At 38.6% G+C, this 23750-nt stretch overlaps 1 protein-coding gene across 1 annotated transcript; it reads right to left on the reverse strand.

The window, feature by feature from the left end:
* Window positions 1–1484: 1484 nt before the first annotated feature.
* LOC111339797 (uncharacterized) lies at window positions 1485–22049 on the reverse strand. The gene is made up of 27 exons (XM_088761029.1): window positions 21919–22049; window positions 20125–20170; window positions 19506–19571; window positions 18205–18290; window positions 17573–17664; window positions 17334–17433; window positions 15651–16085; window positions 15202–15303; window positions 14669–14725; window positions 14470–14550; window positions 13946–14014; window positions 12940–12990; window positions 12192–12233; window positions 11297–11431; window positions 9096–9159; window positions 8336–8387; window positions 7861–7957; window positions 7448–7528; window positions 6525–6566; window positions 6024–6132; window positions 5600–5641; window positions 5044–5137; window positions 4501–4549; window positions 3678–3775; window positions 2887–3071; window positions 2346–2407; window positions 1485–1855 (listed from the first exon to the last, which is right to left on the reverse strand). The coding sequence occupies exons 2-27, from the start codon at window positions 20141–20143 to the stop codon at window positions 1712–1714; spliced, it is 2454 nt and encodes an 817-aa protein (XP_088617155.1). The 5' UTR covers window positions 20144–20170; window positions 21919–22049; the 3' UTR covers window positions 1485–1711.
* Window positions 22050–23750: the final 1701 nt, after the last annotated feature.

Below are 23750 nucleotides of genomic sequence, written 5' to 3' on the forward strand. Positions count from 1 at the left end.
TTGCTTATCAAATTGTAAACCGAGAATGTATGCCGATGACACGCACCTCACATATGCGGGAAGCAATCTAGAGAACGTTCAGTTTTGTCTAAATGAAGACCTAGAAAACGTCTTCAACTGGCTACAATCGAACAAACTCACGTTGAACATGACTAAAACCGAATTCATGCTAATAGGGTCGAGGCAGAGACTGAATACTCTCACAGCTTCACCAACAATTAGAATGAACAATACTCAAGTGAGCCAGGTTACAGCTACAAAATCGCTTGGTGTAATAATAGACGATAAACTCGATTGGCATAGTCACATCGAAAAACTAACGAAAAAGATCGCCTCTGGTATCGGGGCCCTAAAGCGAATTAGGCACCTGATCCCAGCATCAACCTTACATCTCATCTACCAAGCTTTAGTAAAACCTCACTTTGATTACTGTAACATTGTTTGGGGTAGCTGTGGGAAAACGCTACGAGACAAACTGCAGAAATTGCAGAATAGAGCAGCCCGTGTGTTGACATTCTCTAACTATGATGCTGATGCAACTGAGCTACTCGAGTTTTTAGGGTGGAAAAATCTTGCACGCCAGCAGGAAATCCATAAAGCCACCATGATGTTTAGATGTCTGCACGGGCTAGCTCCAAGGTATCTATATTCAAAGTTTACGTGGCGTGACTCTGCTTATGACCTCAGGGACTCTGAAAATAAGCTTAATGTTCCACTACCGCGCACTAATTATTACAGAAAAAGCTTTAGCTACAATGGCGCCACATTATGGAACAGTTTACCACGCGATATAAGGAACACAGAGTCTCTGGGATTATTTAAACGTAAGATCAATGACATTCTTTAAGTCTAACGCACGGCATTCACGGAAAACAGCTTTAGTGTTATAGTATGTAGTTTTAATTTTAAATATCTTAGCGTATGTGATATGTATTTTTATAGGCTGATGAATTGATCGTGTCTAAATAAAGATTACAATACAATACAATACAATACAATGGATATATTCGGTGCGTAAACTCAAATTGTAAGATCTAGATTAGTTGTAGGTGGAATATAATCGATCAAAAACGTGCCTCTTCGTCTGACTTAAAGAAGGAAAGGGCATTGTTACGTGGTATAAATTATGTTAGACTAAGGAAGAAACAGCAAAAACGCAAAGAAAGGAAACCAACTCGTTGTTTCTGACGTCTCACTGGGCTGTCTGTCTCCTGACCAGTATGGCAGGCTGTTACTGCCCGATCAAAACTCGATCGACTTGCACATTACCTTTGTTATTGTTCCAATGCTACTGAGTTGCATAACTAATTCGGTCACTTTGGAGAATGTGTGGTCGAGTTAGCAAAATTCTATTCTCACTTTGAATAGGTATAGTTGAGTATAGTATAGTTATCGAGGTTATTGCGAGCGACTTTGGAATCCCTTGCAAGCTGTAACGGCTTGCCTCAGAGAGGCAATTTATGATAATGACAAAACAACGCAAATTCAAATTACAATGAGGCTTCCCGTGTCGCATTTTATTTGTATGTTTGTCTGAGAACACGACTTACAGTGAAGGAAAAATACGAGAAAAAGAAATACCTAGGAAAAAATCATTGAACTATGGTTATAAACTCATACACGATTTATTTATGCATGCGTGACTGTTTACAGGTGTCCTCTGCTTTATTTTCTAATTTAAATTAGTTGACCATGATGATGAGTTCCGCTCCTATGTTAGCCATTTTTCTAACGCTTCTGATCCATTTTCATCCCACTCTTCTTTAAAGACACACAATTCTTCAAACAGAGGAAGCTTGGCGACCACTGAGGCACCTATGTAAGCAGCATGCTGACGTTCAAGTCCTGAGTGAACCTGGTTTGAGGAGTGAGAGAGAACGTGAGCGATAGGGAAAGGTAAGAAATAAGAGAAACAGCAAGGACTTGGGGAAGAGGGAACATGAGCAAACTTTTGTTGGGGTTGAACTTAAGCCCTTAAACTCCGACGTCCTTTCACATGCACTTTCCAGAGAAAAATTGTAATAATTTGTGACTAATTTACCTCATTCAACTGTTTTCCTTATGTCCAGACTTAATACTCATTAACAGATTGAAAGAAAAGCGGCCGTTCCACATAGAAAAACTGAACGCACTATTTAATGCCTCAAGTCCAAAAAAAAAAAAAAAAAACTGAGTAAAAGACGAGGTGTGAAGTTCACGTTCTTAAGGTGCTCTATAATTTAAAATTTACAGTTTCCAAACGTTTCCAACGAAATAGTGGGAACTGAACACTTCACCGAAGGACCAAAGGAAGTCATTGATTTATGGTCTTTTTCAGAAAAAAAAAAAGACAGGAATTGACCTACCTGCACATGGGAAGTTGAAGGCATCAGCTCAGAAACTTCTTCTTGAAGTCGTTCGGCTAGACCTGGGAACGAAATACACAAGGCTCTATCATTTTCCTTGAGTGAATATTTCACAAATATTTCGAAACGTCTAGTCACTCATATACTTTCTTCTACTGCACTATTATCTTACTAACCGTGAATCATGATTTTTTTATAAGGAAATATACCGAAATTCGATCATTGATCAGTTGACGAAACAGACTGAAACACAACCACAAAAAAAAAAAAAAACACAAACAACAAACTAACAAACCAACATACAAACAACCAAAATGAACAAATGGAAAACAGAAAGGCAAACAACCCAAGATTAGGACAAAAATTGGACATGGAAGAAATTCAAACAAGGAAAAAAACAATGTAAGAAGAATAGATGAACAAAAGGAACATACAAACAAAAGAACAAAGGCGGACGGGCAAAATAGAATGGAAGAAAACCACACGAGTCAAGACAAATCGGTACTATATAGTAATGGTGGTTACACTTTTGTGACCTAACCTGGAGACATGGACCCTCCCCCACTCAGATAAATGTTCCGACACATCTGTTTCCGTATGTCGATACTACAAGCCATGATGGCGTCAGCAGTCAGCTGGTGAATACCCGGATTGTCTTTGCCCCAAACGGACGGCTTGAACAGTCCTTCTGTACAGCGGTATCTAGCCGAGTCCACGGTGACTCTTCTAAGAAAATAAAAGTAATATAATGCCTCAATTAACAACACTGGTCCACTGAAAATAACTTGCATGGAAAAGAGATAGAATATGCTTCTGTGGAGAAACTAATTGAAAAGCAGCCTATAAGATATAAATGTAAAAGAAATACTAAGAAAATAGAGAATTCGTATGACTTCTTTACACATATCGGGTGGAAATCGTTAAAATGACCATAAAGTGTCGTGATATGCTCTCCTGAGTAATTCCGCTGCCCGCAAGAAAAAGCCACCGAAAGTTACGACTTTTTTGCCAATGAAATTTCGAGAGAAACAGGGCCCTTCATCTAATGATCAACAAAATTACTTTAAAAACGTTCCACTTTTTTTTTTCCAGACAGCAGAAGAAGCTTAAAGAGCTACGTCACAATATTCGATGTCATTGTTTAGCATTCCAGCCTTTTGCCAGGGTAGCATACACCAGCAAAGTTAGAATACTCCAGAGGAAAATCAACAAGAGTAGAGTAAGCGAGGATCATTACAGTCTGAAAATAACAACCTCGACGAAGTAGCCTGGCTGAAGAACAAACCGAGACCGATTAACTCTAAGGAAAGAGAATCCCTGCCTGTAACAGACCTCGTGCCATCTGGTAAGGAGTATTTTTGCAGATCCACTACCATTGTATAGTCTGATTCCGAATCCTCTTCAACATCTCGCTTTGCCACAAGGGATACCTGAAGAGAAATTGAAGAACATCATTAACAAAATATGGTTGCGAAAAATCAGTCTATCTGGATTAAACAAGGTAATTTGGTTATATCAGTTAAGTTGAAATTGTACATTGGCCACCTTCACAAGTTAAAAACCTGACGTTTCGAGCATTAGCCCTTTGTCAGCGCGAATGGGGAATTTGCGGGTTGTGTGAGGGTTATATACAGAAAGTGGAGCTACGCTATTGGTGGAAACATGGCGACGAGAAAAACACGAATAAATTAGTAAAATGAAAACCATATCAACCATAGGTATCAACGAACGCTTTTCGTATTTTGCTTTTCTTGTTTATTTGTGTTTTTCTTGTCGCCATGTTCTCACCAATAGTGTAGCTCCACTTTCTGCATTTAAACCTACACACAACCCATAATTCCTCCATTCGCTCTGACGAAGGGCTAACGCTCGAAACGTCAGCTTTTTAACTCGTTACGGTGGCCAATTTTCAATTTCAACTTAGTTGATATAGCTAAATTACCTTGTTACCCCTACCGACGCAGCACCACAGCTTCTTTAGAAACTTTCACCCTTTATTCATTTATCTGGATTAAACAGCTTAGAATCAAAATTTACTTAGTTTTTTAGACTGGGAGTAAGGCAACTCAGCCTCCCCAAGCCTTCCTTGTTGACATACGAAGCAAAAACATTCCACTCTTAATAGCTAACAGCCTTATATTAGTAATAATCGTACCTTCTCTTTGATTGCTCGCGAAATGTAGGACTCGACTTCTGAGAAAAGCCTTAGATTGAGATAAAAAAGAAAATGTTTGATATCAGTTCGAACCGCCGGTAAAAGTATAAGTAACTCTCCCGAACTAGGGCTTAAATGGAAGATGCCTGATCTTATGAAGAGAGCAATTAAAAAAAAAAATTCGTCTACCTTCTGTTTCTCCTTTAATATATTTCATAAAAAGAGAAAGACAGTATTACTAAGAATGCTTCTGTTCGAAACATTTTCTCAAATATATAGCCTCTGTTTCAAATGTACGTCCGACTTCCATAAATACGATCCATTGTTTAAATCGCTCGCCATCAGTCGAAATTGTTTGGACCGAAAACATTAACGTTACCAGTTACCAGTTACATTACCAGTTACCCACGTGTAACCGTCTGCTAGTTCTGATCATTTCTTTTCGCATGTTTTAATTTTGAACTTGTTTTGACCTATTGTTGATGCTCTGTACAGCGTACTCATTTGCATATGGTCTAAAGACAGTCTTACTCATCTTATTACCGAATGCCTTTCTCTGTCAACATCCTCGTAAAACTGTCTGTAATTTGTCTGCCGCCATAAGGAAGTCTGGTGACACCAGCTTCGATCATACTTCCTGAAACAGGTTCGCATGTTTAAGTTCAGCACAAAAGCAGTCTTTGAAGCATAGTAAACGAGAAGATAAATTCTCTCATAACTAACTGAACAGGTTAATAAGTAAATGATAAAAAAAGTAATGAATGAATGGATGCATGAAATAAAACAGAAGGCTACGAAAGTTGGGATGTATTCTGCTGAAAACGTCAGAGCTGAAGAAGATGACGAACAGTTCTGAATTGCTCAACCGCAATTCAAAAGTGTTCTCATCCATCTACGAAAGAGCGTCTACTTATGGGATATTAAAAAAAGGGGTCTTTCAGTAGAGCTGTCCGCTAACGAGAGTGTTCGTTGTAGTGGAGAATTGACTGGATTCAATTTTTCCCCCTTAAACTCATGTCACGAACTCGACCCCATTTTCCGAGTTAGTGTCCTAACATATCAAACGTGAAATGTCACGAGGGCTACGTTACAATGTTACCTTCCACAACTGGAATGATGTCGATATGATCACCAATATCCACTGAAAAATAATAAAAAAAAAACTATAAAATTTCATCATTCTGGTTCCACTGCGGTGTCAGTGAAGGACTTAAGTATCTATAAAGCACCACAACAGGCTGGGATAAATGACAAAAGAAAGAAAGAAAGAAAGAAAGAAAGAAAGAAAGAAAGAAAGAAAGAAAGAAAGAAAGAAAGAAAGAAAGAAAGAAAGAAAGAAAGAAAGAAAGAAAGAAAGAAAGAAAGAAAGAGAGAAAAAACAAAAAAAAACAATTACTGACTGACGTTTTGACAACCTTAGCGGAAGTCATTATTAGAGTCAATCAACCGGCCCCACCAAAACAAAATTGATGTGAACCTGCTTTCCTCAACAGTCATCATTTAATTTTTAAATTACGGCTCACCAACGATTCCTGAAATAGCACTGTAGGAATACATTGACAAAACGGCTTGCTCCTGAAGATAACATGCTTCAACTTTAAAGGTGTACAGCAGTAGTTCTACTAGCTCCTCCTGTCAACAAATTAAATTAAGCGGAAAGTAAATCAAGACACTGAGACTCATACACACATTCTGAGCTTTTTTTAGATCCTTCCCATTCTCAGAGATCCCACACGGATCTGAAGTTAGTAATCTTGGGTAGAGAATTTCGCCCACGTTGATAATTCATGCAGCGTCTATTTGCCCACCACCCGGCAATAAATTCAAACACACGCCAAGTGCATCTCTTTGGAATGCAGAGACCTATTGGGAGTCCTTCTCACAGCCTGATCTTCTCATAATTTTAATTACAAATTGAATCCATACGAACACATTCTTTCACGTGTGAAATACGGGTCTGTTGATAAATTAGGCAGAATACCACCAAATCCAATAACAACAACAACAACAAGCCCTTGACACACCTTTTCTTGAGGTCCGCAGCCATGTGGCAATGTCATAATCACCTGTAAGGAACATGGTTTTAAGTTAGTATACCTCATGAGATATTCGCTTCGCCTTGTTGACCAACAAAAAAAGCGTGGAACTAGCAAAATCCTGCTAGTCTTGGGAATCCTTGAAACATATTCTCGTTTCATTTTTGCTATGATTCTTGCTTTCCTACTGCTTGTTTGTTCAATCGTTTGTTTTCTTCAATGACCCTTTGAAGTTTTTGTTTCTCTAACAATCGTTGTCTTGGAGGTTTTCAATAACTCAAAGGACATTCGCACTTTGCTTTAAAGACAGAATAAACAACTACTGAAAAGGTTGAAGAACAGACGAACAGGTCAAACGACACAGATATAAATGGTAGTATGCAACAGACTGGAAGATAAAAAGAAGGATATGTAGATACGAATGAACAGACAGACAGCGGGATGGTAGGTATTTTTTTCAAGATTAACCTTCAGAAGCTGGAATGTCACTCTTTAATGAGGGGTGGGTAAAATAAAAACGAATAAAAAGGACAGAAAAAATTTTAAACGGGAGAGAAAACTTTACATCTTGCATGCCTAACCCGAACCACCGACTCACAAATAATATTTCGTAAACTTTTTCAGGACGTTTTCTCTCATTTCCGTCAACTTCAATCGAGAGGTTGTTCACGAGTTTTGTGAAAACGGCCACCCTATTGATGCATTTCTTGCTGCTTTTGTTCTCAGTAAAACAATTACGTCACTTTCCCAGGCTTTTAATGACCCACAACTTAAAGCCTGTCCAAGGCTAGAAACAATTTGGTAAAATTTTTAAGCTTTTCATGAGTTATGAAAATTTACTCTCTGATCTTACTGACCTAATAACAGCAATGATAATCATTGTGATAAGGAAAATGATGCGTGAAGCTTACCTTGTGTTTAGATGGCTCAACTCTGAGTTTTTCAAACACGTGTTCAAAAATTCCAGTTAAATCAAATATCTCAATCTTGAGCTATAATCATAAAACGCAGCAACGTTAAATACTGAGAAGTCTAACGAATACTTGGTCTGCTGAAGCCATACGAGAGTTAAAAGTTGAAATCATGTGGAATGTACTTTATAACCTCTCGTATGACGGATTTTCTTATATCCACATCTACTCTCTAAAAAAAGCAAGGGTGGATTCAGTTGTGGAAGGAAAGCTTATTCTGTTCCCATAAAAAAAAATACCCTTTTTAAAATCTATCGGGCTAAATGAGGACGGAGGTTCATTCCAACAATAACCTGAGCAGTACAGCATAAAAACAACAAAACAAGAATGACTGAGACTTCATCACGATTTACCTTGTCAATTTTCAGTGACTTTCTCAAGGGGAAGTGTAATCTTGACGTCTTCCTTGTCTCCGGAAGGAGTGCTTCATATCCATATTTACAGTTTTCTCTACACAACGTAGAGAAAATAATCGAGTTAGGGAATTTTTGAAACCTCTCTTTTTCTTTTGTTCAAGAAAAAAAAGAAGAAAGAGTTAGCGATCTTTAAGAGAACCATGGACAAGTGGTTGGAGCTTCACTACGGACCCAAAGGTTCAAGTTCAAGTCATGGCTGGGTCATTGTCATTGCGCTGTGTTCTCAAGCAAGACAGTTTACTCTCACAGTACCTCTTGCAATCCAGGAATATAAGGGAGCACTGACAAAAACCGACCCCGGGTCACGCCAAGGGTTGTGGATTTCAAGCCTCACCAGTACCCAGTTTTTCCCTCCTTAACACTCGCGACAAATTGCAAATTTATCATTTTCTTTGAAGTTATCAATACTTACGAATTCTCTTTGTCCACGGCGATAACACAAGGAAATATCACTTGAGGCCAGGCTATTAGAAAGAGATATAAATTTTTTTAGGACTAAAAACATTCAAGACACGCAGGCCTAAAAAAAAAATTTGGCCACGGACCCCTGCTAACCTAATTGTTCGGAAATAAGTTAAGAGAAGGGAGAAAAAAAACAAAAAACAGATGGATGACGAATTGCTCATTTACCAGGCCTTGCATGTACCGATACATTCGAGAGTATCTTGCGTTTTGCTTTCACTTTTTTCTTTCAGTTCTTTTATCTGAAGGGGGCCACAAACCAATTGCAACATTTCATTTTTTGATCCAATAAAGTGTAGGAGAGGAAAAGATCTCTCGGTCGTAAGTGGAAGTGATTGGCCAATTCAGCGGAATGTACCCTCTTTTTCCGGCCTAATATAACTTAAGCTTTTTTTGGTGCCAAATGTCTCTCGTTATTTTATTGCCAACTAATTTTCGAGGGCAAATTAAAGATTTAAAGACATCGGTATATTAAAACGTGTTAAACTAATGAAAGATGACGTGCGTCCGTCATTTGAAGCTGTTCGAAGTCACTATAGCGTTCGTTTTCCAAGCACAACGAACACGAAGCAGAGATTTCATAAATATCTCTCCAACCTCACCCTGTAGGCCTGTTATGGATCGTCGACTTCTTCCTCAATGCTAATCGAAGGCATAGGTTTGATAGCAAACTACTAACAACTTAAAAACAAAGAAATACATGTACGTACCACTTTCCTGAGCAAAGCCAGCCTTAACAGCACTTGATCCCAGGTCAATGATTATGGTCAGACCCTGCGAAGAAAAGCGACCGTGAAACATGTATTCACTTACTAGTTAGATGGAAATAGGCGCTGGAAAACTGACTTTTGAAATGGGCTTGGTTTTGGTTATTGTCTATTCCAAAGCAGCATACTCCAAGTAACATGGAACATTTGTTGAGAATAATAGTTGTGGTGTTACCTTATCCCTATTTCGCTCCAGCATAATTAATCCCTGGTGTAATGACGGCATCTCTCAAACTCTGAGGGCCAGCTGTTTACACACTAAGTCCTAACCTAAAACTCGGTTTTAAGCAATCAACGGGCCTCGGGCTTTCCCTGTAAGAGGGTTGATTTCATTAAATACACGTCTTTCTACTATTAGCTTTCTGCTTTTTTGACGCTTTTCAGTAAAATAAATGTTCAGATAAAATATTCAGCTTTATTGAGGATTGTTTAGGACGAGGCATTGTTAAATAATGACTAAACTTTGTTTAAACAATCAAACCCAAGAGTTCATTGTAAAGAACTAGTGACTGTGGTATTGAACACACCCTCACAGACTCAGACACACAGACACACACACACACACACACACGCACACGCACACATCAGTACACAAAAATATGTACCATCTATTACACATCAAATTTCCTAATAGTTTCAATATAACAGTAAATTAGTAACAGGACTTCAATCCTGTACGAGACCCTAGCACTGTTGACAAATCCCTCCTGTGATTACAGACCAAATCTTGATCCCCTTCAATGATCCCCGAACTGAGACTCGAATTTCAATCCTTCCGCACTGAATTTTGGTAAGTACCAGAACGCTGATTTAAAGAAACTCCTATTCACTACTAACTCTGTCAAGTATGTTACTTTTGAGTGTAGATGACAATAAGCGAAATGGAATCAATATTAACTTCCCGTTAGGGGTTTGCTAAAACAGTTGTATTCAACATCTCTTTGACTTCGTGCAATCGAAGCACCGCCTCGCAGAATGTATCCTTGAATCCCTCACAAAAGCTATGCGGTGACAAAAAAACAGAGGGGGGGGGGTGGGGAATTAGTAAAGGGATAGTAACGATGCTGATGAAAAGTTCATTAAATTTGATAACAGTCAACCACCTCCATTTATATAAACAAACGTTTTTCCAAAACGAGTCCCTCTTTTCCGCTGGTTTGTGAAAGCGCTTTAGTTACACAACTCTTGGCGGTCTACACTTGGCCAAACCACTATCCCCCATCTTTCATGTGCTTGCAAATGAGTCACATGTTGTTGTGACTAAACAGGCTAATTTACAAGATTACATTATAGCATCTTTTAGGGTTGTCAGTCATCAAGAAGCTCCATAACAAATAAATTCTGGCAGTCTGTGATCTAGTATGGTGGTATGGGCAATGCGCTGAGGATGCTATATACGAAGAGCACTGAACTGTAATGGCAACTTCACATACTGCTCCTGTTGCTGTTGGAGTGTATAGGTATTCAGGGCAGCTATTGCCTGGTTCTGGGCTGCTTGGTCGAACCACGTAAACTGAAAGTCAGCCGGACTGAAGTTTCCTTGAAATCCATGTGTAGTGGTGATTCCGTTGAACGCCAACACGGGTTTTCCAAGCGGGATTGTTCTGTTTACCTGCTCATCTCTCTCATGGCAAACGACGCGATAATTGCTGCCGTTTTTGTAGGCGAAGCCACTGCGCAGATATCCAAATCGGTCTTGAAAACAAACAAACTCTTTCGAGATAATTTGATTTGGCGGAATTAATTGTGCTCCAGGTCAGAAAGTTGTCACAGAACTGCTCAATGGAGAAGGAGGTTGCGAAACCATCTTGCTCGGCTTTCGAACAGAATTCACCAACTAGCGCAAGATGTAATCGAAACGTCACAATTCATCCTCACCGGTGTTAACTTCATCGTTGGACGAATGATGTTACGTTGTCATTATCAGAGAACATAGCCTTTATATTCTAGGTATATGTTCTTCTGTCTGTGGGGTCTTAGGAATTGGGTCTCAGGTCACAGGCGGTTTGACCATGCGTGAGGGATTCAATTAAATACATTTAGTGATATCATAGGTGTTTAAAATGATTTTTTTGTACAAATTTTGTAGATATTCTTTCGATTATCATGCCGCACGCATGTAGGTGACTTAATGATAAACTAACCTCGGTGGCTGAAGATTCCTCCACGCCAACACTGCCCTCCAAAGGTGCCGCAGATTCTGCTTCCAAGGCTTCTTTCCAGTCGTCAGCCTCTTTTACAGATGAACACTTCAGCTTCACTGAACGGCCATCTTGGGTCTGGTAAGAAAACATAGGTATGTGTTGCATGCAAAAAGCTTCACTTGACTACAAAAAAAAGCCATAAAGGCCAAAGGAGAACTGATAAAGGGGGTCAGTTTCTGTGGGGTTGCATCGGTGGGGGGGGGGGGGGGGGTGGGGGTAATACTCGATAACTTGGTTTTATCAACTAAGTTGGTAATGTAAGTTGGCCACTTTAAAGAGTTTCTAAAGCTGAAGTTTCGAGCTTTAGCATCTCGTCTTTCACTTTGACGAAACTTTCATCTTTTGATTCTTTAAAACCTAAGCTTAAAATTGTTAAGTTGGTCGTCCTCTGCAGTCCATTTTTTGATATCATCAAATCTTAAGCTATCTGTAATTAATTTAATCCGTTTTTCGACTTGCAACAACTAGCTAAATTAAATCCGACCGAGTTCAATCTAGAATTCCAGAGTTCAACCATTAACGCGAATTCAGTAAAATCACATCATGTGATCGCGTGACTAGCAATCAACAAGTCGATGTCAACTAAGGGGGATCCCCTTGATTCCCCATACTATCATTGTAGCCGCTCAGTCTATTTTTTCTAAATTGATATTCCTTACCAAACTGATATTTCACGTTCTTGGTACTTTTGAAGTGACAAAGCACCTATTAGAGTTCGTAAAACCAATTGAACGACTTATGAGAATAAAATAAAAATGAGTGTAAACTAACGCGTGACGAGTTTGGTAGTTTCGTCGCGTTACACAGTTTTAATCACAGTTTTTAAGACACTAACTTGTTCAATCACTTCAAGAAGCTTGTCATCGGTCTTTTTCACCTGAAACAGCAGGCATATGTAAATAAAGACATTGAATCTCCAAAAAAAAAATAGAGGATAATGATAAGAGCACAACCACACCAATAACATTTTTTATCGGCAGTCTTCGGAGTTTGTTTTCAGTAGAACAAACAGCGGTCCCGTCTCGACCTAAACTTCCCTCGAACCAAATGTACATCTATTCTGTTCGGTACCTTGTATTCGAATGTATTGTGGAGTTGAAAGGTAATCAATGAATCAATTAATGGCACCTATTTTGACATAACTGGTGAGCCTGCAGGCTCGTGCAATTTGCCATTGAAAAACATGCTCGTGATGAACTCTCTCAGATAGGACTTGAGATCATGCGATTACCAATACAAAACACACTCCACCGCTTAATTAAATTAATTAATACAAAACACACTCCACCGCTTAATTAAATTAGTATGGGTAACAAAATGATTTCGAGTGCTATTTGGTGTTTATAAGCACGAGTAAGTTTACTGACACCTTACCACACTGTATTCACACACTGTTGCGTTTTATTCCATGAGCACACATAGAATTATTCCACTGGTACAAGACAAAAACTGCTGCCGGGTGAAATCCTTTAAAACTAAAAGGGAGGTAAATTATCGGCCCAGATACATTCCTCGATGCTTGTAATCTTTCACGGCGTTATAACATTAGACAGTATTTAGAAACATTAGCATTGTCCACTTACTGTACAACCGATAAGGTTCACTGATCCCAATGGTTCTCTCGCCCGATGATCCTGTTATGGCGTTAAATTTAAACGATAAAGTGTCATAAAAAAGCTCAAAGGCCAATCAGAGCTAAGGAAAACGTCTAACGGAGCGGTTAAAACTCTTATTAAAGCCAAGAAAACTGCTATAGCAGCGGCAAAGTGTGACTGGAAAACTCTCGGTTCGTATTTATTTTGCGTCTGATTGGTTGAGAGAGAAAGCGAGCGCAAGCTTCCAGGACTAATCACAGAGCGAGGTGATATGGGGTGCCGTACAGGACAATATTGCGTGCCCAAAAAATAAAATGTGAAAGTTAAATATATATGGCATGGACCAAGTCAATATATATCGGCCATAGGACAAAAGTAAGAAAAATATATACGGCTATTGTGCCCGTTATTGCTTTGGTCAGCGGCGTTATTTTGGAAAGCGGGAAAACTTGGTATCTGATCGAGGATCGAGCAGAGAAGGAATAATTATTGCGAACTCTACTCCCACTGTTGACTTACTTGTTCGACAGATTATTGATCATCCTCAATTCAAAGGAGCTTTGCAAGCTAGGTCTTCCGATAGCTCAAGTTCAAACCCTGAAACTTCAAAGGGATGGAATAGAGCTCTCGAAAAATTACTCTAAATCATCAATCCTGTCACGGGCCACCATGTTATTTTTTATCTATCTTCCGCTGACCAAATTGACAATGGGCACAATAGCCGTATATATTTTTCTTACTTTTGTCCTATGTCATCTATTTATTTATTCAGTACCATATATTGACTTGGTCCATGCCATATATATGTCGCACATATATTCTATTCATATATTTATTTGATCCATGCCATATATATTTAACTTTTGCATTTTATTTTTTGGGCACACAATATTGTCCTGTAAGGCACCCCATAAGGTGACGCTAACTCAACTATAACCTGGATTACTTTCAGGAATCGGTTGAAAATTACAAAAATCATGAATGTTGTACGTACCTCGTAGTAGTACAGTTTGCCTCCAACAGCTTTGAAGTGACGTTTCTTCCATCCTTTGAATACAGAAGCCTGTTGCATTCAACAAAACTTCAATACATCACAAGACAATTATATAAACCACTCAATATGGTGCATGAGCTAGAACGCTCGGCAAAAGCACCTATAGTACGCTCAATGATTCAGATGACTTTTCCTGGATAAATACTAAAATGGACAATGACAAACAGACAACAAATTAAATTGCGCACAAACTTTCCTTTTTAATTAGCTATATCTGCCTGTGAGCTTCTTTAAGGACGCAAACTTTAAAAGGACGTGGATATTACAAACGACTAGTGCGGTGAAGTGGAAACACCCAAAAGAACCAATATCAAAGAAATAAAGCACAAGGATGGCTTAGGATTGAAAAGATTAAGACAGATAGAAAATGATGATCACAAAATATATACGAAATCATCTAAGATATGCAAACCACATTGACGTAACTGACCATTACTCTAAAGTATTTATGAAATATACTCTACCCGTTTCAGGCTCCCTCGGACAGGCTGCTTCTCCATGTATCCAGCCATACGGATGTCATCAAAGCCACCCTCTGTAGTTCGCTTTTGAGTAAATAAAGGAAATTATTTGTTCCTTAATGTCCTGACACCCTACTTATTAAGCAAATCCTATCGCCCATGCACAAAAGCACTTTAACACTTTAAAAGAAAATACCCTTACCAATTGAGGGGTTGGTAGCGCACGCACATTACCGAACAACTCCTGGAGGACTGGGGTCTAGAAAAAACAGTAATGCATTACGGTGAAGATAAATTGTGACTGTATGGGTACCGTTTATGACGTGTCTCTTACGGATGTTTATCGCTATTGGCTGTTAAACGTTACAAACTTTGAGATACGTATTCTCATACACAGTTGAAATCATCAAACAGCACTTACTCTAGTGATTCAGACTTGTTTAAATGGATAAGTATTCAAAGGAGTGTCGAAAAACCAAACCCAAGTAGCCCCAGCGACCAATCCGACCAAAGGATTACAAGTCATTATCACCGGGCAATGAGAGCTCAAAGGGAAAAAATGTAAACTGCTTGAAGCGCGGGAAAACGCCTTTGTATCTGATTGCCTCAGAGGATGGTGCAAGTTTGCTAGACCAATCAAAGAGCAGAATAAGTGAAACTAAACCAATCACGGATTACTCTTGAATGTCACATGCAAACTGCTCTTAAATGCTAAATACTATAAGCAATACTCACAGGATCCCAGTTTTGTAGGAATTGTTGCTCCACAATCAAAGCATCTTGTTCATCTCCCCGACTTCCATCGACGGGTGAGGACAACTCCCCAGGTTTACTATCCTTTTAAATAAAACAAACGTCATAAATAAAAAAACCTCTCCATGGGCTTAAAGCTTAGACAGTTGTCTAATACACGAATGCCTTTCAAATGGTATTCATTTACTCTGGGTACACGTAGAAATTGGGTACAACACTTTAATGTGCTTTGTCAGTAGGCCTGTACCACATGTAGTTTCCTTTCTAAGTATGTTTCTTAAGGAAAGAGATGCATACTGCATACACCATACACTATCGATTAAGGTTGAAAACAACTCAGATAAAAACAACTGACTCTCATTTAGAACTCAATGTCAGTTTATACCATTAAACCCCCTTTCTCTGACGAGTTAAGCATGCCAGCACTGTACCTTTTCTGTCGAGTTATGGTCCACTTCGCTCCCAGATTTATCGCTCAATTTCCTTGACACAGCATATGGTGGCGGCCTTGTGGGAGCTGGTCTTGAAGGCTGTGGCTTTAGAACAATAGCTTCGTGATAATTATCCTTTTCATCACTCTTTTCAACAGGTGGATTCTTACCAGTATGTTCAGGTTGAGTGCTCTGTTCTGATTGTATTTCAAGATTTTCATAAGCAGAATCAGAAGCTATATTCTGGTTATTTTCTGGATTCGAATACATCAAGTACTTTTCCTGAGAGCCTTCCATCTGTCTCAGATCATCATTGCCTCTGCCAGCTGATGCATCATCATCATCATCATCATCACCTCTGCCAGCTGATGCATGGAACACATCTCCAGACCAAGGAGGAAGCTCACAAGATATGGAACCATTCCTGTGAAGTTGCTGAGATAACAAGTATAATTTGAATAAAGAAGGTGTACATGTGGCTAATGAAGCATTTATTATTGTTTGTTTTCTGCTACTTTATAATTTTGGTTGCATTATTATGACAACAATATCAAATGAATTGATAGTGACACCGACGTCTCACCAGATGCCCTACAAACACTTCTCTGTGTCCCAAAAACCCCACAAAGATACTTTCATATTGTACAACTGACACAATTTCTTCTTCACTTGTGAAAAACTGTTAACATTTTGACCCCTCAGAGTGCTTAGCATCTTATTTCTCCTTACACGATTGCCCCTGAATCACACATTAAGGTTATGAGAATAAAGAAACCTATCCCCAACTACCGACAAGGCTGTGCTCTAAAAAAAATTGAAGGGAGCTCAGTGCTCTGAAACTGTGAAATCCAGGGTGCCCAGCAGATGCTTTTTTTATGAAAAAAACTAAGATTTCTGGGTCACCCAAGAGCAAAAGTAAGGCACCAGGGGCCACCGGGTACTGCTAGACCATGGCCCTGACTTAAGCAGCTCTTTTTTGCCGCATGTAAATAAAATTAATTCTCCCTATCAACACAATAACAAATGTACAGAGATCAATATGAAGAATATGCATACTGATGTTAGGGTGGAAAGGGTTATTATTTAGCTTTTGTTAACCGAGTGGGAGGTCTGTATGGGAGAATCTTGACCGAGGTCACAAGTACACACCGAACGCAGTGAGGTCTGTACCAGCGACTGAGGACAAGATTCTCCCGTACAGACCGACCTAGCTCGGTTAATAAGGTGTTTATTATATGGCTGTGTCTTATATGCCAATTTTTTTATATTCTTTGTACCCTTTTTTTCTAGACCAGTCTGGATGCCGGTCTAGATGAGAAAATCTAGACCGCTTTCAGTATCGATTTAAGCCAATCAAATTCATGAATTCGGTAGTTCCCAGTCCTTGTGAGACACAGCCATATACTGTAATAAAGAGAAATACCAAAATGACTCTCCCGGCCTGACAGTGGTTGGCTATCTATGAGGCCAAAGTGATTTTTGGCAATCCTTGTTGATCATGACATTACCCTGAGAGTAGGCAACAGACTTTTTAGCTTAAGCATCACATTATATGCAGTCTCAATTAGATTGCTGTACAAGAAAATATACAGAAGCATAAGAGGAGGATGTTGATCACATTATGAGAAATTAAGTGCAAATGAGTTCTCACTGAAAGAAAATGTACATATTACATGTACTTACTTCAGTAAGACAGCGTAGCATTCTGCTCCTCAACCTTGCAATCTTCCCTTGACTTGCAATAATCTTTTGCGTGCAGTCAATGCTTTTTCCATGCCACTCACTTCAACAAAAATCACAATTGTTAGACCCTTGACCTTAATTAAGAAAAACTGTTACAATAAATTCAACAAAAATCATGCTAATGACATGGTCAATTGAACCTGAATAGGTGTGGAAGAATACAAAACTTCTATATATACCTTTGGACTGATTTCAGATTTTCTAAACATTTCCATACTTGCTGCTCTAAGTCAATGTGCCGCTGAAGTATTAGAACAGCAGCCTCTAATTCCTGCAGAGTAAAATTAAAGATGGAGCATAATTGACAAGCAAGCTTCGCAGCATTTGACATTTTTTAGCTTAAAGTACATTTTCCTTTGCACAATAATCAACTTCAATACCAATAATTTACAAAAAGTGAAAAAGAAAAAGTTCCTTTTCATAACTGAATGATCTTTGATGTGAATGCAAATAGTTTCATGTTACTGTTCTTTAAGCTACTAGCAATGCTAACTTGATCAGCATAAGATGTAAGAAGAGAGAATTTACAAATAAGATAACCCTTTGTAACTACTATGTTTGACATTTTTTCTTTTAAACAAAAACAACAACAACAACAACAACAGCAACTTTATTTGACCCTGTCTTGATTTACATGATACAAATATTAATATATATGAAAATTGGAAGAGTGCAGTTTGCCCATAATAACCACTGATGGCTAGGCTAGGGCTTACATCTAATTTATCAACAAAGGGTGCATTTACTAGTCTAGAGAATGTATTTATATTGAAATGAGAATTTATATGCCAATCATTTGGAAGGTACTTACATTAGATGACAGGCCCTTCAGAAGTTGCTCAAACTCCTGGTCACCGCAGCGACACACTCTCTCACTCTTCACCCAATTCTGAGAGTCTGTGTTGGAGAGTCAAGGAATGTAAAAGTCCCTTTCATTTTTGCTTTGTTATTTATACGTCATTATTGCTTTCTTCTTGAGGACAATTAGCACGATGTATCCAAGATCAGTCAAACTAATGCGCAAACTATCAATTGAAAGTACAACTAGTAAATCCTAATGCAGATCAGTGGATTCACTGGTTATTTTTATTTGTTAACTGATCTACATAATTCTGGTCCCAAAGTAATAAAACCACAGTAATAGAGGGGTTCATTCTCAATTGGTGTATACCTGAAGATTAAGTAGCACTTAGTAGACTGTACTGTTTTATGGTAAAAAGGTAAAGCCTGCTTACAAGCCAAGCAGTCCATTGGGTTGGCACTTAACTCTGGTTTCTGTAGCATGAAGTGGCTAGGGGTTTTTCTACTCTCCCCCCCCCCTGGATGGAATGCTAGTCCATCGCAGGGTTACCCTCAGCGCTAAATTAATCAGTACCCATTTATTCTCCTGGGTGAAGAGAGGTACTGTGAGAGTAAACTGCCTTGCCCAAGAACACAACACAATGTCCCCAGCCAGGGCTCAAACCTGGACCACTTGATCCAGAGTTGAGCATACTAGCCATGAGGCCATCGCACCTCCCACCCACTGTATTGTGCTGTACTGTTAAATGTCAAGTCAGTCTGACTCCCATGCCTGTCCTTGACTCCCATGCCTATAATTTGACTTCAAATTATCTCATGCCATTTCAAATATCTGTCTGCTGATGAAATTCCCATTCCTAGCAGAAAAATGTTAGCTTATAACTGTAGATTGTATTTCAGCATTAACTGATATGCTGTATTTGAAAAATACAGTATAAAAAAAATGAATGAATACTTGGAAAGAAAGGTCCTTGCAAATGATTGCAAATTACAGTGTAGGTGAGACAATTACAGTAACTATTGTGGAATTACAAGAACATCAGAAACATGTCACCTCTTGAGGACAAGTACCTTGAAACAGTGAAACATTCTAACTACAAAAATTACACAAACTGCAGCTGAAATTTAGCGTAATGGGCTTAAAAATGACATTTAAGCTGAACATGTTTTTGGTTAATAATTCTACTTAAACCCTTTCTCCCACTTTTTGTCTTAATGAGAGAAGAGGAAAGAAAAGAATGATATTGTCAGTAACATTAAAAAATAATTAACTGAAAATGAATGATGGATATTTGGGAAAAAAAAAATTACCTGCTGAACATTTCAAAGCTTGCTTGAGTTTATCCAGTTCACTCTGGACTTTCTGAATAACGCCATCTTGATAAGAAGAATATGGTCTCAGTGAAACAATTGTTTCTTTAATTGATAGTAATTGTTAGCAAGAGGTACTGGGACATCTGGGACATTGTAAAAGTATATTGTCAATATACAGTTTCTTAAATGGGTAACTAGCATGAGCAGAGAGAAAAAAATGTAATTGACTCATGATTTTAAAAGATTGGCACCTTGCTGAGGATCACCTCTCAGTACCGACACAGAACTTTACTGAAGAACAGTTATTGACCTACAAGTATATTGCATTGCTAATAGGGCTCACTTAACTTCTGAGAATGTGGCAGATAAAATTGTAGCTATAATATTTAATAATATTTTGTAGTAACTTTCAAATTCTTAAAAGCTTATCAACACTGGCACAGAGGGATTCAAACCTAAACCTTATGTGGAAAGGGAGCCTTTTAACCCAAACTTTCCTTTAAACCAGTTTAAAGAACAAGGCAGGAGATTCCTCAGTGCAAATAACACACTGTGGAGGAAAAAAATACGTTTTAATACTTGATATATTCCAAACATAAAATGTTATTTTGAATACCTTTATCTCTGGCATCCATTATTGAAATGATGACTCCCAACGGTTTCTAAAAGAAAAAAATTTGGTGACCTTAGTGGTAATAGGGGAAAAATAACTGAAGAGAATTCTTGATTTCCCACACCTTCTAATAGGTATTAAAAAGAATTAGAAGGAATCTATTAATCAAAGATTCATGGTTCAGAATGGAATTTTTTTAAGAAATGGGGACCCTTCTGTGATTAAACTATCACAGAATGCAAATAAAAGAAGGTAATTGAGCTTAGTGCAGGGCTTGACACTAATGGTAGCCCGCTAGCCATAGACTAGTAGAAATTCAGTTTTGGCTAGTGGTTTTCGATTTCCACTGGGCAGTTAGGCAAGTAAACAAACTGATATCATCGTAACGTTGAAGATGTCACTAGCCACTTGGCTAGTAAGTTGTAACGTTGGTGTCGAGCCTTGTAATAGTGGAGTGCATTTTGTATAGGTAATCACATGATTTCGAGTGCAATTTGGAATAAATAAGCACGAGTAAATTTTTTCAAAGACTAACAAAATTGCGTGAGCCCGTAGGGTGAGTGCAATTTGTGGTCTTTGAAAAAATTTACAAGTACTTATTTATTTCAAATTGCACGAGAAAATCATGTGATTATCTATTAATAATATACATGAAAAAATAGGAGGTAGCTTCTCATAACTACGCAGGAGAAAAGCGCACACATCACATGCAAAAATAATTTATTCAAACCCTGCAAGTGACATTGACCGTGACATTGACCTTGACCAATCATTCTGACCAATCAGAATGTCTGGTTTGTTTCTTTCTTTGCACTGAATTAACCCTCTTGGGCACTGAATTAACTCTCTTCTGCACTGAATTAACTGAAAACTGCATTCATCTTAACCAATCAGAACTGAGAAATTTTTTCATGTATATTATTAGGTCTGAAATCATATGTGTGACTTCTAAATCAAATAAGTGTGCAGCATGAGTTTGATTTGAAATCACAAGATAGTGTGATTTCAGACCAAAATTGCATGGCATGAAGTTCAATTGCCACTTCATTACATACATTTTGGAAATGCAAAATTCACTTGTAGAATTTTTTTTTTTGTGTACAAGTGTTAGGTTGATCCACTTGTGAGCTGGTTTGTAGAAAGTTACAAAGGCTGTTTTCCATTTTCCTGCAATTTGATTGGTTTTTTTCCACCAGCAATTGGTTAATAAACCTTCCCTGTATACTGGGAACAATATGTGATTTAGAGCCAACATGGTGCGATTCGGGAGTTACTTGCACCAATGAGAGCCAATCAAGTTACAAGGATCACCAGTGATTTAAAAATGGATGTAAAAGAATGAAAATTCAAATTGATAGATAGATCAACCACATTTCTACAGGACAACGATTTTAAAGATTGCTAAAGTTGTACAAGATTATAAGCAATCATTACTTTCTGTTTTTTGTACCAAGACACCAAACCTAATGCCTTAACTTACTAAATGACTAGCTAACTGCCTTGGTGAATAACTCAATACGGAACGAATAAATAAATTGTGATGTAATTCACAACAACAAATCAGTTATAAGTCCAAACTACTTGTGGTTTAGTTCCGTTATAGAAATCCTCTAAAGAACCTCCTTAGAATTTTACACCCACTACGACTAAATTTTAAACATTTCGAGCAGGTTAAGTAAACCAGTAAACAAGGCTTAGCTATAAATAAGTTTTCAAGTATTTAAGAATCCGAGGTTATTAATAAAAATAGCAAGCATCCACGGGGTCCAAGAAATGATATCGGCTCGCATAGCATACCTGTCAACTTTGTACTAAGTAAGCAAGATTTTCCTTCGCTGATGGGAAGACACCAAAATCCGAATAGTCAAGACAACCTCTACAAAACCCACAGCTTTTCGCAGCTTTGGAGTCAAGAACCTCTTCCGGCCTAGCGACCACGTCTAGAACCTCGTTCCCAGTGTCCTGTCACTTCCTTCGTCGGGTCCAGGACAAGAAAGCTGTTAACTTTGTCGACAAGATAGCAGGACAAAAGCTGAACGAAAACCTGATGAGAGAAATAGAAGAAGATTCGGAAATTTGAGTGTGTGGATGAGGAGCTGTGTCGATCAGTCTTACAGCTTGTCAGCAATGACTCCAGTTGTGGTTCAGAGTGAATCATTTCATCTTTAATCGTGGGGGACCCTAACGATAAAGTGACACGATAAACGAGACCAGCACCTGTTTTCTTTTTTCTTATTTTTATTCAATTATGCGAATCAAGAAAAATCCATTACCTGACTCGTGATTCCGCGTTGAATTACACTTGAAAACTGATTTCGCACTCATCGCTTCTCGATTTCGGTTTTAGCGCGCAAGTTAACGCGGAACCCCTCGTCAGGTAAAAGAGATTTTCCTGTTACATAAAGCCGGCCAAGACCTCCGTATCCTTTATTCCTTTGTTCAAAGAAAATTCTCTCAGTTCTGACAAGAGGGAAAAAAAAAAACAGTTGTGCATCACCAATCTGCACTAGAATACGGGTGTTGCTAAAAGTAGGCCCGCGGCCCGCGACGGCTCAGCGGTCTGGTAGCCCGAAGGCTCAGCGGCCTGCAACGGCCTGCGACCCAGAGATCCGGTGGTCCAGTCCTGATTCTTCGCAATGTTCTTTGTCCAGCAGAAAAGTCACGCGCATGCACAGACCTGCATCGGGTTTAGGCGTGCAAAATGGACGACAGCGAGTTTGAATTCGTTTTACCATTTAATCATTTGAATCCTTGTTTCTGTTTGTTGCATGTTGTTCAGATAAAAACGTTTTGATTCTCTGTTCATTAGTCTCTTTACAGAAACCGATAGCACAATAGAGGACTTTCATTATCGAACGATAAAAGTTATTTTTAAACCATACTTTGAAAGTGAAAATATCATTACAGCAAAGGAAAGGAAAATATGAACTAAGGGTAAAATTGAAGCACAACACAACCAACAAATTTGAATTTCTTGATGGCGGGGTTTGATTTTTTCACTTTTCGCCGTGATCGAAAAGTACTCCTTTTACACCCGAAATAATGTACTGTATCTCTTCGCCCAACCTCGAATAAGGAGCTGCCTCCTCGATGTCCGACAGCGTAACGTCGGCAAATCGATCGGTCGCCCGACTGAGAAGCAGAGTTCGCTTGTTGACCTTAGTGACAATGAGTTTGAAATCGAGTAAGTACCACTAACAGACTTACCCGAACACCGAGTTTCCTTAGTAATTTACAAAAACTTTCAATGAACGGTGAAAATTCTGCTACTTGCTAAAAATGGTGCAAATTTAAGAAGTGCCCAGCCTCGAATAAGGGCCCACCGCCCTGGAGGACCAAAAAGTTAAGAATCGCCTAGGGCGCTTACCGTATTCGAATAAATACGGTACTTACATCGCCGGAAAGCAATGTTTGAGAACACGCTTTCCTTTTGGGGTGGAGTTCCTGTAAATAGATCGACGTATCTCTGTATAGAAAAGATTCGCAGTTCACATATCGCATTACTTATGATATTTTCACTTTCATAGTAGGGTTTGAAAATAACTTACATCGTTCGATAATGAAAGTCCTCTATTGTGCTATCGGTTTCTGTAAAGAGACTAATGAACAGAGAATCAAAACGTATTTAT

Source organism: Stylophora pistillata, chromosome 5 (assembly GCF_964205215.1).
Source record: "Stylophora pistillata chromosome 5, jaStyPist1.2, whole genome shotgun sequence".
Classification (NCBI taxonomy): Eukaryota; Metazoa; Cnidaria; class Anthozoa; order Scleractinia; family Pocilloporidae; genus Stylophora; species Stylophora pistillata.

What these genes read in the sequence shown, in the direction of transcription:
- LOC111339797 (XM_088761029.1), bottom strand. An exon ending in TGCTATTTCAGGAATCGTTG is followed by an intron (nt 5,642 to 6,023) that starts GTGAGCCGTAAT and finishes ATTATTTTTCAG; the next exon opens with TGGATATTGGTGATCATATC. An exon ending in CGCGAGCAATCAAAGAGAAG is followed by an intron (nt 3,776 to 4,500) that starts GTACGATTATTA and finishes ATTTCTCTTCAG; the next exon opens with GTATCCCTTGTGGCAAAGCG.